Source organism: Oncorhynchus mykiss, chromosome 15, assembly GCF_057628025.1.
Source record: "Oncorhynchus mykiss isolate SJ-2025 chromosome 15, ASM5762802v1, whole genome shotgun sequence".
Classification (NCBI taxonomy): domain Eukaryota; kingdom Metazoa; phylum Chordata; class Actinopteri; order Salmoniformes; family Salmonidae; genus Oncorhynchus; species Oncorhynchus mykiss.
Window position 1 is genome coordinate 73,147,978 of NC_143036.1, and position 19,352 is coordinate 73,167,329.

The window sequence follows — 19,352 nt, forward strand, 5'->3', positions numbered from 1 at the left end:
CCTGGAGAGTCTGTTCGCCTCTCTCTGAAAGGTATGCCAGAATTGCTCTTTGCTCTCTCTCTCACTGTCTCTGTATCTCTCTCCTTTTCTCTCTTTCCCTCCCTCCCTCCCTCCCTCCCTCCCTCCCTCCCTCCCTCCCTCCCTCCCTCCCTCCCTCCCTCCCTCCCTCCCTCCCAAATCCTAAATCATAGTTATTCCTCATGTGTACCTGGTAATTTGGCATGTGACAAACTGTTTTGCTCCATTCTCCATAGACAGTGGCAGGGCGTCCTGAGGGAGGGTCCTTTGTCCCAGGCACAAAGAATGAAACACATTTGTCATTCAGCTCTTTAATGAAGCCATCAACCCCTCATGATGAGCAATGGTGAAGACCTGGTCCAAACAAAGCATGGAAACTTCTCTCGCTTGTTTATGGACGTTCAAAATGTTGATCTCCGACCAGTAAACAACGTTCTGTCCTATATGGAATTGCGTTGAGGTTCTGGAACATGTGCGTGATACATGTGTATCATTTAGCAGATGCTCGTATCCAGAGCAACTGAGATTAAGTGAATTGCTCAAGCACACATCAACTGATTTTTCTCCTAGTTGATTGGGGATTCAAACCAGCGACCTTTCGGTAACTGGCCCAATGTGCTTAACCCCTAGGCTGCCTGTTGGGAGTTCACTGCTGATGTGAACTGTTCTGGGATCATTTGAGATGAGAGGTGACTCCTCAGTGACACTCATTCAGGCTGGGAGTAGGGGAGCTCAGTTTGGGGTTGTATGTGGTGACATCCATAGGAATAGATGAGGACTCTCACCATCTCAGCCTCTGCAGAAAACGTCATGGGAATATTTCATGTGCTGATTAAAGATAGAAGATAAAATATAGATAAAGGTCAAATATACAAAGATGTGACGCAGATAGGAGATGGCTACAGTAGGAGATGGCTACAGTTTGTATCACTGTTTACGTGACACTAGCCACTTTAAAAATAAAAATAAATGGATTTAATAAATGTATCACTAGTCACTTTACACAATGCGACTTTATATAATGTTTACATACCCTACATTACTCATCACATATGTATATATGTATATACTGTACTCTACACCATCTACTGCATCTTGCCTATGCCGTTCGGCCATCGCTCATGGCCGATGTACATATTCTTATTAATTCCTTTGCACTTGTGTGTAAAAGGTAGTTGTGTGAAATTGTTAGATTACCTGTTGGTTATTACTGCATGGTCGGAACTAGAAACACAAGCATTTCGCTACACTCACATAAACATCAATACAATTTGATTTGAAGACACTTCCAAAACACTCAGCTTGCTTCCTGCAATAATTCTGAGGTCATCTATTTATTTAGCTGGAAGCAATAATTAAACCATATTTGATTATTTCACATAATGGTTATTGTTCTGTGGACTTGAGGTTTAAAGCTGGAACACTAATAAATCAGACAAACGGTGGAACAGATTGAACCACAGATGTTTTCTCTACAGAGAGCCTCTGACATAACCCTGGATCTGTTCTCTTCTCTGGTGAGGAGAAACCACTTGATGATAGCAGAGGTTTGGAGAGGGAGAGGGAGAGGGAGAGGGAGAAGGGGGGGAGAGAGTTAGAGAGAGGCAGAGCGAGAGAGAGAGAGAGAGAGAGAGAGAGAGAGAGAGAGAGAGAGAGAGAAGGGGGGGAGAGAGTTAGAGAGAGGCAGAGCGTTTGTGTCTGTAAGTTGTTGCCCACTTGAGAATGAGAACGTGTACGGCTGTGCAGTGATTGGAACGTCGGTCAGTGTGTGGAAATGTTGTGGACAGTCATCTGGTCAGAGGGGTGTTAGAGAGAAGGAAGGTGAGGGGATGGGAGGGAAGAGGGGTGAGGGGTGAGGGGAAAGGAGGAGGGGGTGAGGGGAACGGTCAGCGGAGAGGGTTGAGGGGAACGGTGGGGAGCTTGGCTGTGGCTGTTGATTCTTGAAGTGTATTTGAAGTGCAGTGGGAGGGCTGGAGAGAGGGGGAGGAGGATGAGGGAGGGGGAGGAAGGAGGGGGATAAGTAGGAGGGAGATGAGGAGGAGGGGGGGTGGAGGGGGAGGGATGAGGGGGAGGGGCTGGCCTGAGTGCCAGAGCAGGGTGAGTGCAGCTCACACACACACTCACTCAGACACTGGAGACAGAGACATCACCTCCATGTGTATATGTGCTTTGTGATTCAAACCTTTGCATTTTGGAACTAGACTAATTGATTATCCTTGGTCTAACACTGAGACAGCTTGGATAGACCAACGTTGGAGGAAATTGGAGGACCCTGTGGATAGATTAGACTCTGTGGGAGTAGTGTTGTGGGCATGCAGCCGGACCTCTAGCGCTGTGGCGGAGGCTGGGAGAGTCGTCTTGTGACTGAGGGATTTGGGAAGAGAGGAGAGGACCAATGCTTTTCATAGAGGTAAGAGTTTTGCCTTGGGCTCCTTCAGATGCAACAGAGAGCAATTCATACTTTTTGGAAACTGATTTAAAACCATTACAATGTAGAGGGAGTGGAAGCTCTGTGAATGTAGAGTTATAATTATTGGGTAGATTCAGGTTTGTTATGGGTGGAGCTAACTGCTGTGAACGGATGAACGATATGTTGACAGACAGAATGGTTAGGCTTAGTTCAGAAGTATGTGGAACGTGATGCGTGTGAGTGGTTGTTTGACGTCAACAGAGGGGAGGTGAGACAGATGGGGCTCTATATCAGTGTGTGTCTCTCTCTCCTCCCAGATGAGGCTCTATATCAGTGTGTGTCTCTCTCTCTCCTCCCAGATTAGGCTCTATATCAGTGTGTGTCTCTCTCCTCCTCCCAGATTAGGCTCTATATCAGTGTGTGTCTCTCTCTCTCCTCCCAGGTGGGGCTCTATATCAGTGTGTGTCTCTCTCCTCCTCCCAGATTAGGCTCTATATCAGTGTGTGTCTCTCTCTCCTCCCAGATGAGGCTCTATATCAGTGTGTCTCTCTCTCCTCCTCCCAGATGAGGCTCTATATCAGTGTGTGTCTCTCTCTCCTCCTCCCAGATGGGGCTCTATATCGGTGTGTGTCTCTCTCTCTCCTCCTCCCAGATGAGGTTCTATATCGGTGTGTGTCTCTCTCTCCTCCTCCCAGATTAGGCTCTATATCGGTGTGTGTCTCTCTCTCTCCTCCTCCCAGATGAGGCTCTATATCGGTGTGTGTCTCTCTCTCTCCTCCTCCCAGATTAGGCTCTATATCAGTGTGTGTCTCTCTCTCCTCCTCCCAGATGAGGCTCTATATCGGTATGTGTCTCTCTCTCCTCCCAGATTAGGCTCTATATCGGTGTGTGTCTCTCTCTCCTCCCAGATTAGGCTCTATATCGGTGTGTGTCTCTCTCTCCTCCTCCCAGATGAGGCTCTATATCGGTGTGTGTCTCTCTCTCCTCCCAGATTAGGCTCTATATCGGTGTGTGTCACTCGCTACTCCTCCCAGATGAGGCTCTATATCGGTGTGTGTCTCTCCCTCTCCTCCTCCCAGAGTAGGCTCTATATCAGTGTGTCTCTCTCTCTTCCCAGATGAGGCTCTATATCGGTGTGTGTCTCTCTCTCTCCTCCTCCCAGATTAGGCTCTATATCGGTGTGTGTCTCTCTCTCTCCTCCTTCCAGATGAGGCTCTATATCGGTGTGTGTCTCTCTCTCTCCTCCTCCCAGATGAGGTTCTATATCGGTGTGTGTCTCTCTCTCTCCTCCTCCCAGATTAGGCTCTATATCGGTGTGTGTCTCTCTCTCTCCTCCTCCCAGATGAGGCTCTATATCGGTGTGTGTCTCTCTCTCTCCTCCTCCCAGATGAGGCTCTATATCGGTGTGTGTCTCCCTCTCTCCTCCTCCCAGATGAGGCTCTATATCGGTGTGTGTCTCTCTCTGTCCTCCTCCCAGATGAGGCTCTATATCGGTGTGTGTCTCCCTCTCTCCTCCTCCCAGATGAGGCTCTATATCGGTGTGTGTCTCTCTCTCCTCCTCCCAGATTAGGCTCTATATCGGTGTGTGTCTCTCTCTCTCCTCCCTGCCCGCTCCCACTGTCAGTGTTGTCAGCTGGCAGTATATGTATCAACAGCGAGGCAGGATGTGTGTGTGCAGGTGGTCTCAGTCAAACCGTGTTAGTCCCCCTGTGCCCCCCTATCCCTGGCCCTAACACCTATCTGGCCCTGACAGCTATCTGGCCCTGACACCCATCTGGCCCTAACACCTATCTGGCCCTGACACCCTATCTGGCCCTGACACCTATCTGGCCCTGACACCTATCTGGCCCTGGAATAACAGTCTTCATCAGTTCATCAGGACAGGCTGTGAGGGACGACCTCTGCCTTTAGAGTCCCCTCTCCAACCCTAATGATCTAGCTACATACTACATAGGGTTAGGGTTAGATATACTCCTCTCTATAGGGTTATGGTAAGAGAAACTCCTACATATGTCTGATTATATTAAGATCCTACATCTGTAGGAGTCAGTGACTCTTGTCTGCTTGACTGTCTTCACTATCTGCTCTGATTGTTGTTTCTATTGTATTCTGCCTATATGTAGGGATTCATCATATTCTTCAGTGTAAATCACTAGAGCTGTATATGTATATTTGGTAGTAATAACAACAACATGATTGTGTTTCTATTGTATTCTGCCTATATGTAGGGATTCATCATATTCTTCAGTGTAAATCACTAGAGCTGTATATGCTATTTGGTAGTAATAACAACAACATGATTGTGTTTCTATTGTATTCTGCCTATATGTAGGGATTCATCATATTCTTCAGTGTAAATCACTAGAGCTGTATATGCTATTTGGTAGTAATAACAACAACATCTCCGTACACTGTATTTGATATTCCAGGAAATTGCCATATGAAATCTGTTATAGGCATTCATTTTTAAACAAATGTAATAATTTGCATTAGATAAATAAAATATTATTTGCCTAGTCATTACGTAACATAATATTGAACTCAAAACACCAAAGAATAAGCAAAACAAAACAATAAACTTAAAATGGAGATGACTGTGTAATGAATCTTACACTCATATTTTCTGTTCTCGTAAGTACCAATACTTTATATTTGGAGAACAATTTCATAGTCCTTGTACCTCCTGCCATCTGTTAATTAGGTTACTTGTGCAACCAATGCAAGTAAGCAGCTGTGGGTCTAGTGTCGTCCGTCTTCTGACGGAGTGTTCCGTTCAGCGATTCAGACGGTGTTGTTGTAGATGTTTCTCTCCTCTTACGGTTTCTGACCGAGTGTCCCGTTCAACGATTCAGACGGTGTTGTTGTAGATGTTTCTCCTCTTACGATTTCTGACTGAGTGTTCCGTTCAACGATTCAGGCGGTGTTGTTGTAGATGTTTCTCTCCTCTTACGGTTTCTGACTGAGTGTTCCGTTCAACGATACAGACGGTGTTGTTGTAGATGTTTCTCTCCTCTTACGGTTTCTGACTGAGTGTCCCGTTCAACGATTCAGACGGTGTTGTTGTAGATGTTTCTCTCCTCTTACGGTTTCTGACAGAGTGTTCCGTTCAACGATTCAGACGGTGTTGTTGTAGATGTTTCCCCTCTTACGGTTTCTGACAGAGTGTTCCGTTCAACGATTCAGACGGTCTTGTTGTAGATGTTTCTCTCCTCTTACGGTTTCTGACAGTGTTCCGTTCAACGATTCAGACGGTGTTGTTGTAGATGTTTCTCCCCTCTTACGGTTTCTGACTGTGTTCCGTTCAACGATTCAGGCGGTGTTGTTGTAGATGTTTCTCCCCTCTTACGGTTTCTGACAGAGTGTTCCGTTCAACGATTCAGACAGTGTTGTTGTAGATGTTTCTCCCCTCTTACGGTTTCTGACAGAGTGTTCCGTTCAACGATTCAGACGGTGTTGTTGTAGATGTTTTCCCCTCTTACGGTTTCTGACAGAGTGTTCCGTTCAACGATTCAGACGGTGTTGTTGTAGATGTTTCTCCTCTTACGGTTTCTGACTGAGTGTTCCGTTCAACGATTCAGACGGTGTTGTTGTAGATGTTTCTCCTCTTACGGTTTCTGACTGAGTGTTCCGTTCAACGATTCAGGCGGTGTTGTTGTAGATGTTTTCCCCTCTTACGGTTTCTGACAGAGTGTTCCGTTCAACGATTCAGACGGTGTTGTTGTAGATGTTTCTCCTCTTACGGTTTCTGACTGAGTGTTCCGTTCAACGATTCAGACGGTGTTGTTGTAGATGTTTCTCCTCTTACGGTTTCTGACTGAATGTTCCGTTCAACGTTTCAGTCGGTGTTGTTGTAGATGTTTCTCCTCTTACGGTTTCTGACAGAGTGTTCCGTTCAACGTTTCAGTCGGTGTTGTTGTAGATGTTTCTCCTCTTACGGTTTCTGACTGAGTGTTCCGTTCAACGATTCAGACGGTGTTGTTGTAGATGTTTCTCCTCTTACGGTTTCTGACTGAATGTTCCGTTCAACGTTTCAGTCGGTGTTGTTGTAGATGTTTCTCTCCTCTTACGGTTTCTGACTGAGTGTCCCGTTCAACGATTCAGACGGTGTTGTTGTAGATGTTTCTCCCCTCTTACGGTTTCTGACTGAGTGTTCCGTTCAACGTTTCAGTCGGTGTTGTTGTAGATGTTTCTCCTCTTACGGTTTCTGACACTTTTCTTCCCGCCAAGCATCAGGTCATCTCAGGTCATCTTAGCCCGTCTGAGTCTGTATACATTTAAACTGCCATGTATTTGATCAGTTAATTATTTTCCTGTAAAGGCTTCAGATGTTTCCCAAATGGCACCCTATTCATATAGGGCTCTGGTCAAAAGTAGTGCACTATGTAGGGTGCCACTTGAGATGCTACCCTTCATATGTTTATTTAATTTAACTAAGTCAGTTAAGAACAAATTATTATTTACAATGACGGCTGACCTCCAGCCAAACCCTAATCCAGACAATGCTGGGCCAAATTGTGCACCGCCCTATGGGACTCCCAATCACAGCCGGTTGTGATACAGGCTGGAATCGAACCAGGGTCTGTAGTGACACCTCTAGCACTGAGATGCAGTGCCTCAGACCGCTGCACCACTCAGAGGCCTTTAGTATGTGTCAGTATAGGAACAACAGGGCCTCCACCTGGAGGGTGTTTACATAGTGCCGATGTTGGGACTTTTTAAATGCCTTTTTTTTTTAAAACGAATGTTTCTCTTTCCCTCCGGTCGGCTCTCTCTGGGTTTAAAGGAGCAGAGCAGGGTAGTAAGTTAGACGTTTTGTTTTTGTTTACGTTAAAGACACATTGTGTTATTGCCAGCGGGTGACAAGGTGTAATGTGAATACCTGTGTATGTTGGCTCAGGAATCTGCTGGGGATTTTCTCTGACTTTCCTTACTTGACTTTCTAAAAGCAGAGGTTGGAGTAAAGAGGATGGGGGTTAGCAATACATTCACAGGATAATTTCTTAGATTCTTTCACAGGGAACTCTTCTCTCGGTGTGGTCAGAACTGGGCTACACAAAATGTGTTATTTTTATCCCTTGTAATTAAATGTTTTGAGGACAACATATTTCACGTCTAGACACTGCGCTAGCAGGCTATTCCCAGAAATCCATCACAGTTTTCTCTTGAGGACATGACCTAGACAATTATTGTAATGACACGCCTTTAGCAAATGGCTCTCTATCTCTCCGTCCATCTCGTGACTCGGTTGCTTGGCCGTTGGATAATGTCTCAAGGGCACTTAGGGAAAGTGTTTTACCTCACGCAAGGAAAGGCATTGAGCACCTACTGTAGCAAGAAAGTATATCTAAAATTGGGCTACTTTTTAGTGGATTGAGCAGGATATTGGCTCTGATTGTGCGGGAAAGAGTCAATAGAATCTGGCAACCATAGAAATCCATATAAAACATACAGTTATTTAATTAAAGGATATATCGGGGTGGCAGGTAGTCTAGTGGTTAGAGTGTTGGGCCAGTAACCAAAAGGTTGCTGGATCAAATCCCTGAGGTGACAAGGTCAAATCTGTTGTTCTTGCCCCTCAACAAGGCAGTTAACCCACTGTTCCCTGGTAGGCTATCATTGTCAATAAGAATTTGCTCTAAACTGACTTGCCTAGTTAAATTAAAAATATATATATATGTGCTGTCAACACTGAGTACTACTCATACCACAGAGACCTCGGGTTCTGTTAGATTAGAAGAACTAATGAGTGATGTCGTCATCTGGTCCTACTTGGTAAAAAGCTGGCAGAGCCACTACGTTGTGTTGTGTGTGTGAAATGAGCTCAGTCCCAGTTTTACAGCCTGAGCCTTTTATGACCCTTTTTGTATTTGTTGGTTAGGAGCTGCAGGGCTTGTTGTAACTGTATTCAAATTCAAACAAACTTTCCCCATTCATTTCTCCACAGTGATGTTGACTGGCTGAGTCACAATTACCATCTCTGTTTGAATGGGCATTAGACTGTGATTAACTCATGTGAAGGCATTCAAATTATATCTCAGAATACATTAGCTGACATTAGTTTACATATATTTTCCACAGCTAGCAGGTTACTGACATGTTTTTGTTGAACTTTTTTATTTAAATGATTAGACAGAAAGGTATTAGACCTACATACTCAGACTCTCGGGACGTTTGGTCTCTCTTGTGACAGTCCTTGTGACATACCTAATCTTTCAGAAGAAGGTCCCTCCTTGTGACTCAAGAGTGAACTTCCATTAAGTTTAGAGGGCGTCTGTGAAATTCAAACTTTCTCCCCAAACAAGGGTGCTCTTCTCAGGCTATTCTGGTCTTCATTTGCACGTCAAAGGAGCTCAAACAAAACACAAGTGGGGTTTTTAACACCTCCAAGACTTAAACCAGGTTATCTGACAGCGACAGAGTTGTACATCCCAAATGGCACACTATTCCCTATTTAGTGCACTACTTTAGACCAGGGCACATAGAGCTCCCTTAGAGCTCTGGTCAAAAGTAGTGCACTATATAGGGAATAGGGTGCCATTTGCGACGCGGGTAGAGAGAGGGCTCTGAAGTAGGTGAACACAGTGATAAGAGAGAAGAGAGACTGAAGTGATAAACATCTCTTGATGTAACCCGACACCTCCTCCTTATCAGGTCCTTTAAAAGGCTTTGAAAGGAACCTAAAATGGCTGAGATTCTGTGAAATAGTGATGTGTGTGCCTTAGACAATCACAGACACAAAGCTGTGTTATATGAGGAGATATCATGTCCTCCTACGTGTGTACTGTGGTGTCGTCATGGACACCAGCCCCCTGTGCCCAATACAACCTCAACCTATGAACCAGCAGTGTTTCACTGTGATTGTGACCAGTACAACAGGTCTCTGAATGTACCGCTCTGTGTCAGTCCCACAAGCGTCCTGTCCTTGTCCCTGTCCTGTCCTTGTAAGCCACACACTAGGTATTAAATACATGTTTTACACACGCACAGCTTTGGATGTGACCGGTACAAAAGGTCTCTGACTCAATGTACAGTTCAGTGTCATGTGATGTGATGTAAGGGGATTTAATCATGATTATAAGACCAGATCCATTTAACAGTCAGTCTGTACTCCACTAACCTGTCTAATATACTGCACAGTCTTAACTCTACAGTGAGGGCTGTGAGCATCCATCCAGCTCACTGTTAGACCCAGGCCCTCCAGCAGCGATGCTGAGTTGGAGGTATCTGTTACAGTGGTACTTCATGTAGGGATTCAACTCTAGGATTATATTGGCACACTGTACATGATATAGGCACACTACAACCTGTCATCTACTGTAACTACAACCTGCCATTCAGATACTGTTGTTTCTTTAGCTAGGCAAGTCAGTTAAGAACAGATTCTTATTTACAATGACGGCCTACCGGGGAACAGTGGGTTAACTGCCTTGTTCAGGGGCAGAATGACAGATTTTTACCTTGCCAGCTCGGTCCAGGAACCTTTCAGTTACTGGCCCAATGCTCTAACCACTAGGATCTAGGCTACCTGCCGCTCTGTTTCTATACGAGAGCAGACCAGTGTTTTCAGGAAAGCAGAAACAGACAACAACGTTTGATATAGAGATGTCCCTCCCGATAAATAAAGTCTGAAGAACCACTGACTGAATGAGGAATTATTCTAAACGTTGAATTTGGGGGCATTTGATAACACTTCGTCTCCTTTTCTGTCTCCCTCGGGCAGCGCCCGCGTGTGATGAACCTGGAGCGGCTGGTGGGTGTCCGGGGCCTGGATATGGAGCAGCGGACGGGGGGTTTCCGGGGCCTGGATACGGAGCAGCGGACGAGGGGTGTCCGGGGCCTGGATACGGAGCAGCGGACAAGGGGTGTCCGGGGCCTGGATATGGAGCAGCGGACGGTGGGTGTCCGGGGCCTGGATACGGAGCAGCGGACGAGGGGTGTCCGGGGCCTGGATACGGAGCAGCGGACGAGGGGTGTCCGGGGCCTGGATACGGAGCAGCGGACGGGGGGTGTCCGGGGCCTGGATACGGAGCAGCGGACGGGGGGTGTCCGGGGCCTGGATATGGAGCAGCAGACGGGGGGGAAGCTGGGGAAACTGACCCTGGGCTTCCAGAGGAGCTCTACGTCAGACGATGACTCAGGTTGTGCCCTTGAGGAATACGCCTGGGTACCGCCTGGACTCAGACCTGAACAGGTGAGCAGCACGGCATCATCATCATATCCTCATTTGTCTGTTGAATAGTCAACCACAAGCTTCTCCAGTAACTACGGTCGCTAACAACGACCACCTTAGTGGCATCACATAAAGTCAGTAAATTAATGCATGTGTATATGTGTTTGGTGCCTCTGCTAAGTCAAGATGACGTTCAACAGCATCATCACCTTCAGTCAAATTAGATGGAGATATATGACTGTAACTATAACATGATGGAGATACATGACTGTAACTATAACATGATGGAGATACATGACTGTAACTATAACATGATGAAGATACATGACTGTAACTATAACATGATGGAGATATATGACTGTAACTATAACATGATGGAGATACATGACTGTAACTATAACATGATGGAGATACATGACTGTAACTATAACATGATGGAGATACATGACTGTAACTATAACATGATGGAGATACATGACTGTAACTATAACATGATAGAGATACATGACTGTAACTATAACATGATGGAGATACATAATGATGGACAATAGACAATACTGTGTTGTCATCCATTGGATTGAGTTGGATGAGTCCAGAGTTTCGGCTCGAGGTGGAAACAGAACATCTGGTAGGGCTGGTGTGACACTGGGACGGGCATCTCTCTCTCACTCTCACTCTCACTCTCACTCTCACTCTCACTCACACACACACACACACACACACACACACACACACACACACACACACACACACACACACACACACACACACACACACACACGTCACAGGGACTTAAAGCCAAGTGACAGGGTGTTGCCATCTTCCTGAGGTGAGGCTGAGATGCAGCGTTGAGTGTAGAACACAAGGGGCCAGTTCACCATGCCTCTGGACCTGGAACAGTTCATGACTCTCCTCCTGGGGAGAGGTAGCGGGGAGCTGTTGGTGACAGATCACATCACAGTGACCATTGGTAGTAAGCCATATCTGAATGTCACAAAACACAGCTGGCAAACTGAATGTCCATCCACATAGATAGGCTAATACTAGACCCCGACCTGCCAGGAGGAATCAATCCACTCCTAATGTTAACTGTTGGAGATCAGGAGGAATCAGTCCACTCCTAATGTTAACTGTTGGAGATCAGGAGGAATCAGTCCACTCCTAATGTTAACTGTTGGAGATCAGGAGGAATCAATCCACTCCTAATGTTAACTGTTGGAGACCAGGAGGAATCAATCCACTCCTAATGTTAACTGTTGGAGATCAGGAGGAATCAGTCCACTCCTAATGTTAACTGTTGGAGATCAGGAGGAATCAGTCCACTCCTAATGTTAACTGTTGGAGATCAGGAGGAATCAGTCCACTCCTAATGTTAACTGTTGGAGATCAGGAGGAATCAGTCCACTCCTAATGTTAACAGTTGGAGATCAGGAGGAATGCTGACATAAAAAGGGCTTTATAGATCCATTTGATTTGATTTGTAAATCCCCTTGGTGGTGAGATGTAGAGTCACACTATTTGTCAGTGTCACAAACTGTGGACATTACAGCACACAGAGAATAGCAGCAATAGGACTATTCTCCAACTCTACTGATGTCTCCTGACAGATTCTACATCTCTCTGCCCCCGATATTCTAACAACCCCTCACAGGCATAGAATTCCTGTGACACACACACAGAACCCCCCCCCCCCCCCCCCCCCACACACACACACACACACACACACACACACACACTGCCTTCCACTGAGATCTGACTGAACACAGAAGTGTGGCCATCCGAGACAAATCCTCAAACAAACTGCAGCCAGACTTCAGGCTTTAATGTTTAATGTCTGGAGTCTATAAATACAGACATACTGACATGCCATTCGCCCCTCCTGCAGAGTGCCTGTGATCTCCTGGAAATGTTCGTCTGGAGGAGCGGGGACAAAGTAGGATGGAGTCAACACTGATCTATACGATTTAAGACAAATAATAAATCATGGTAACGCAGGTCGTCATGTCAATGTTTTTCAGTGTTTTCCAACAATGACAGTTATGTTTCAGAGTGAGTCAGTCTAGGGTCTAGAGCTAGGCTATACATCCCATGGTTTAGAGTTCTGTTTCAGAGTGAGTCAGTCTAGGGCTAGACTATACATCCCATGGTTTAGAGTTCTGTTTCAGAGTGAGTCAGTCTAGGGCTAGACTATACATCCCATGGTTTAGAGTTCTGTTTCAGAGTGAGTCAGTCTAGGGCTAGGCTATACATCCCATGGTTTAGAGTTCTGTTTCAGAGTGAGTCAGTCTAGGGCTAGACTATACATCCCATGGTTTAGAGTTCTGTTTCAGAGTGAGTCAGTCTAGGGCTAGACTATACATCCCATGGTTTAGAGTTCTGTTTCAGAGTGAGTCAGTCTAGGGCTAGACTATACATCCCATGGTTTAGAGTTCTGTTTCAGAGTGAGTCAGTCTAGGGCTAGACTATACATCCCATGGTTTAGAGTTCTGTTTCAGAGTGAGTCAGTCTAGGGCGAGGCTATACATCCCATGGTTTAGAGTTCTGTTTCAGAGTGAGTCAGTCTAGGGCTAGACTATACATCCCATGGTTTAGAGTTCTGTTTCAGAGTGAGTCAGTCTAGGGCTAGGCTATACATCCCATGGTTTAGAGTTCTGTTTCAGAGTGAGTCAGTCTAGGGCTAGACTATACATCCCATGGTTTAGAGTTCTGTTTCAGAGTGAGTCAGTCTAGGGTCTAGGGCTAGACTATACATCCCATGGTTTAGAGTTCTGTTTCAGAGTGAGTCAGTCTAGGGCTAGGCTATACATCCCATGGTTTAGAGTTCTGTTTCAGAGTGAGTCAGTCTAGGGCTAGACTATACATCCCATGGTTTAGAGTTATGTTTCAGAGTGAGTCAGTCTAGGGCTAGACTATACATCCCATGGTTTAGAGTTCTGTTTCAGAGTGAGTCAGTCTAGGGCTAGACTATACATCCCATGGTTTAGAGTTCTGTTTCAGAGTGAGTCAGTCTAGGGTCTAGGGCTAGACTATACATCCCATGGTTTAGAGTTCTGTTTCAGAGTGAGTCAGTCTAGGGCTAGACTATACATCCCATGGTTTAGAGTTCTGTTTCAGAGTGAGTCAGTCTAGGGCGAGGCTATACATCCCATGGTTTAGAGTTCTGTTTCAGAGTGAGTCAGTCTAGGGCTAGGTTATACATCCCATGGTTTAGAGTTCTGTTTCAGAGTGAGTCAGTCTAGGGCTAGGCTATACATCCCATGGTTTAGAGTTATGTTTCAGAGTGAGTCAGTCTAGGGTCTAGGGCTAGGCTATACATCCCATGGTTTAGAGTTCTGTTTCAGAGTGAGTCAGTCTAGGGCTAGACTATACATCCCATGGTTTAGAGTTCTGTTTCAGAGTGAGTCAGTCTAGGGCTAGACTATACATCCCATGGTTTAGAGTTCTGTTTCAGAGTGAGTCAGTCTAGGGCTAGGTTATACATCCCATGGTTTAGAGTTCTGTTTCAGAGTGAGTCAGTCTAGGGCTAGACTATACATCCCATGGTTTAGAGTTCTGTTTCAGAGTGAGTCAGTCTAGGGCTAGGCTATACATCCCATGGTTTAGAGTTCTGTTTCAGAGTGAGTCAGTCTAGGGCTAGACTATACATCCCATGGTTTAGAGTTCTGTTTCAGAGTGAGTCAGTCTAGGGCTAGGTTATACATCCCATGGTTTAGAGTTCTGTTTCAGAGTGAGTCAGTCTAGGGCTAGACTATACATCCCATGGTTTAGAGTTCTGTTTCAGAGTGAGTCAGTCTAGGGCTAGACTATACATCCCATGGTTTAGAGTTCTGTTTCAGAGTGAGTCAGTCTAGGGCTAGACTATACATCCCATGGTTTAGAGTTCTGTTTCAGAGTGAGTCAGTCTAGGGCTAGACTATACATCCCATGGTTTAGAGTTCTGTTTCAGAGTGAGTCAGTCTAGGGCTAGGCTATACATCCCATGGTTTAGAGTTCTGTTTCAGAGTGAGTCAGTCTAGGGCTAGACTATACATCCCATGGTTTAGAGTTCTGTTTCAGAGTGAGTCAGTCTAGGGCTAGGTTATACATCCCATGGTTTAGAGTTCTGTTTCAGAGTGAGTCAGTCTAGGGCTAGGCTATACATCCCATGGTTTAGAGTTCTGTTTCAGAGTGAGTCAGTCTAGGGCTAGGCTATACATCCCATGGTTTAGGGGTTCATAGTACTACCGTCCTATTACCTCTTGTTTTTGCTGGAATGTTGTTGAAATATATTTGTCTCAGTTGCTTCCCTCTATTTTCTCTGTTAAAACCAGTCGACTATTAAATCAAAACAAATCTAATTGTATTTGTCACATACACATGGTTAGCAGATGTTAATGCGATTGTAGCGAAATGCTTGTGCTTCTAGTTCCGACAATGCAGTAATAACCAACGAGTAATCTAACCAAACAATTCCATAACAACTACCTTATACACACAAGTGTAAAGGGATGAAGAATATGTACATAAAGATATATGAATGAGTGATGGTACAGAGCAGCATAGTCAAGATACAGTGGATGGTATCGAGTACAGTATATACAGTGCCTTGCGAAAGTATTCGGCCCCCTTGAACTTTGCGACCTTTTGCCACATTTCAGGCTTCAAACATAAAGATATAAAACTGTATTTTTTTGTGAAGAATCAACAACAAGTGGGACACAATCATGAAGTGGAACGACATTTATTGGATATTTCAAACTTTTTTAACAAATCAAAAACTGAAAAATTGGGCGTGCAAAATTATTCAGCCCCCTTAAGTTAATACTTTGTAGCGCCACCTTTTGCTGCGATTACAGCTGTAAGTCGCTTGGGGTATGTCTCTATCAGTTTTGCACATCGAGAGACTGAAATTTTTTCCCATTCCTCCTTGCAAAACAGCTCGAGCTCAGTGAGGTTGGATGGAGAGCATTTGTGAACAGCAGTTTTCAGTTCTTTCCACAGATTCTCGATTGGATTCAGGTCTGGACTTTGACTTGGCCATTCTAACACCTGGATATGTTTATTTTTAAACCATTCCATTGTAGATTTTGCTTTGTGTTTTGGATTTGTCTTGTTGGAAGACAAATCTCCGTCCCAGTCTCAGGTCTTTTGCAGACTCCATCAGGTTTTCTTCCAGAATGGTCCTGTATTTGGCTCCATCCATCTTCCCATCAATTTTAACCATCTTCCCTGTCCCTGCTGAAGAAAAGCAGGCCCAAACCATGATGCTGCCACCACCATGTTTGACAGTGGGGATGGTGTGTTCAGCTGTGTTGCTTTTACGCCAAACATAACGTTTTGCATTGTTGCCAAAAAGTTCCATTTTGGTTTCATCTGACCAGAGCACCTTCTTCCACATGTTTTGTGTGTCTCCCAGGTGGCTTGTGGCAAACTTTAAACGACACTTTTTATGGATATCTTTAAGAAATGGCTTTCTTCTTGCCACTCTTCCATAAAGGCCAGATTTGTGCAATATACGACTGATTGTTGTCCTATGGACAGAGTCTCCCACCTCAGCTGTAGATCTCTGCAGTTCATCCAGAGTGATCATGGGCCTCTTGGCTGCATCTCTGATCAGTCTTCTCCTTGTATGAGCTGAAAGTTTAGAGGGACGGCCAGGTCTTGGTAGATTTGCAGTGGTCTGATACTCCTTCCATTTCAATATTATCACTTGCACAGTGCTCATTGGGATGTTTAAAGCTTGGGAAATCTTTTTGTATCCAAATCCGTCTTTAAACTTCTTCACAACAGTATCTTGGACCTGCCTGGTGTGTTCCTTGTTCTTCATGATGCTCTCTGCGCTTTTAACGGACCTCTGAGACTATCACAGTGCAGGTGCATGTATACGGAGACTTGATTACACACAGGTGGATTGTATTTATCATCATTAGTCATTTAGGTCAACATTGGATCATTCAGAGATCCTCACTGAACTTCTGGAGAGAGTTTGCTGCACTGAAACTAAAGGGGCTGAATAATTTTGCACGCCCAATTTTTCAGTTTTTGATTTGTTAAAAAAGTTTGAAATATCCAATAAATGTCGTTCCACTTCATGATTGTGTCCCACTTGTTGTTGATTCTTCACAAAAAAATACAGTTTTATATCTTTATGTTTGAAGCCTGAAATGTGGCAAAAGGTCGCAAAGTTCAAGGGGGCCGAATACTTTCGCAAGGCACTGTACATATGAGATGAGTAACGTAGGGTATGTAAACAAAGTGGCATAGTTTAAAGTGGCTAGTGATACATGTATTACATACAGATGGCAAGATGCAGTAGATGGTATAGAGTACAGTATATACATATGAGATGAGTAATGTAGGGTATGTAAACATTATATTAAGTGGCATTGTTTAAAGTGGCTAGTGATATATTTTGACATCAATTTCCATTATTAAAGTGGCTGGAGTTGAGTCAGTATGTTGGCAGCAGCCACTCAATGTTAGTAGTGGCTGTTTAACAGTCTGATGGCCTTGAGATAGAAGCTGTTTTTCAGTCTCTTGGACCCTGCTTTGATGCACCTGTACTGACCTCGCCTTCTGGATGATAGTGGGGTGAACAGGCAGTGGCTCAGGTGGTTGTTGTCCTTGATGATCTTTATGGCCTTCCTGTGACATCGGATGGTGTAGGTGTCCTAGAGGGCAGGTAGTTTGCCCCCGGTGATGCATTGTGCAGACCTCACTACCCTCTGGAGAGCCTTACGGTTGTGGGCGGAGCAGTTGCCGTACCAGGCGGTGATACAGCCCGACAGGATGCTCTCGACTATGCATCTGTAAAAGTTTGTGAGTGCTTTTGGTGACAAGACACATTTCTTCGGCCTCCTGAGGTTGAAGAGGCGCTGCTGAGCCTTCTTCACAACGCTGTCTGTGTGGGTGGACCAATTCAGTTTGCTCGTGATGTGTACGCCGAGGAACTTAAAATTTACTACCCTCTCCACTACTGTCCTGACGATGTGGATAGGGGGGTGCTCCCTCTGCTGTTTATTGAAGTCCACGATCATCTCCTTTGTTTTGTTGACGTTGAGTGTGAGTTTATTTTCCTGACACCACACTCTGAGGGCCCTCACCTCCTCCCAGATGTTGTTACCTACCCTCACCACCTGGGGGCTGCCCGTCAGGAAATCCAGGACCCAGTTGCACAGGGCGGGGTCGAGACCCAGGGTCTCGAGCTTGATGACGAGTTTGGAGGGTACTATGGTGTTAAATGCTGAGCTGTAGTCGATGAACAGCATTCTCACGTAGGCATTCCTCTTGTCCAGATGGGTTAGGGCAGTGTGCAGTGTGGTTGCGATTGCGTCGTCTGTGGACCTATTGGGGCGGTAAGCAAATTGGAGTGGGTCTAGGGTGTCAGGTAGGGTGGAGGTGATATGGTCCTTGACTAGTCTCTCAAAGAACTTCATGATGACGGAAGTGAGTGCTACGGGCGGTAGTCGTTTAGCTTTCTTGGGAACAGGAACAATGGTGGACCTCTTGAAGCATGTCTTGAAGCAGACTGGGATAAGGATTGATTGAATGTGTCCGTAAACACACCAGCCAGCTGGTCTGCGCATGCTCTGAGGACGCAGCTGGGGATGCCGTCTGGGCCTGCAGCCCTGCGAGGGTTAACACGTTTAAATGTTTTACTCACTTCGGCTGCAGTGAAGGAGAGTCCGCAGGTTTTGGTAGCGGGCCGTGTCAGTGGCACTGTATTGTCCTCAAGGCGAGCAAAGAAGTTATTTAGTCTGTCTGGAAGCAAGACATCCTGGTCCGTGACGGGGCTGGTTTTCTTTTTGTAATCCATGATTGACTGTAGAACCTGCCACTTGTGTCTGAGCCGTTGAATTGCAACTCTACTTTGTCTCTATACTAACGCTTAGCTTGTTTGATTGCCTTGCGGAGGGAATAGCTACACTGTTCGGTCATGTTTCCGGTCACCTTGCCCTGGTTAAAAGCAGTGGTTTGCGCTTTCAGTTCGCTCACCGAATCAGCGTATTCGTCAATGTTGTTGTTGGACGCAATGCGAAACATATATCCCAATCCACGTGATCGAAGCAGTCTTGAAGCGTGGAATCAGATTGGTCGGACCAGCGTTGAACAGACCTGAGCGCGGGAGCTTCCTGTTTTAGTTTCTGTCTATAGGCTGGAAGCAACAAAATAGAGTCGTGGTCAGCTTTTCTGGAAGGAGGGCGGGGGAGGGCCTTATATGCGTCGCAGAAGTTAGAATAACAATGATCCAGGGTTTTACCAGCCCTGGTTGCACAATCGATATGCTGATAGAATTTAGGGAGTCTTGTTCTCAGATTAGCCTTGTTAAAATCCCCAGCTACAATGAATTCAGCCTCAGGATATGTGGTTTCCAGTTTACATAGAGTCAAATAAAGTTTGTTCAGGGCCATCGATGTGTCTGCTTGGGGGGGAATATATATGGCTGTCATTATAATCGAAGAGAATTCTCTTGGTAGATAATGCTGTTGACATTTGATTGTGAGGAATTCTAAGTCAGGTGAACAGAAGGACTTGAGTTCCTGTATGTTGTTATGATCACATCACATCTCGTTAATCATAAGGAATACCCATCCGCCCCTCTTCTTACCAGAAAGATGCTTGTTTCTGTCGGCGCGATGTGTGAAGAAACCAGCTGGCTGCACCGACTCCGATAGCGTCACTCGAGTGAGCCATGTTTCCGTGAAGCAAAGAACGTTACAGTCTCTGATGTCTCTCTGGAGTGCTACCCTTGCTCGGATTTCATCAACCTTGTTG

General features: G+C 45.4%; 1 protein-coding gene across 3 annotated transcripts in view; it reads left to right on the plus strand.

Moving 5' to 3' along the window:
- The window catches only part of LOC110499701 (prickle-like protein 1), a 61,951-nt gene that overhangs the window by 30,743 nt on the left and 11,856 nt on the right, over positions 1-19,352 (plus strand). For 2 of the 3 annotated variants that reach the window (XM_090199140.1, XM_090199142.1), the window contains exon 2: positions 10,149-10,619. In XM_090199140.1, coding sequence (XP_090055266.1) covers positions 10,161-10,619 — 459 coding nt within the window. In that variant the 5' untranslated portion in view covers positions 10,149-10,160. Of the gene's footprint in view, positions 1-2,128; positions 2,429-10,148; positions 10,620-19,352 lie in introns of those variants that run through there. The other variant, XM_090199139.1, reaches the window with a different exon arrangement.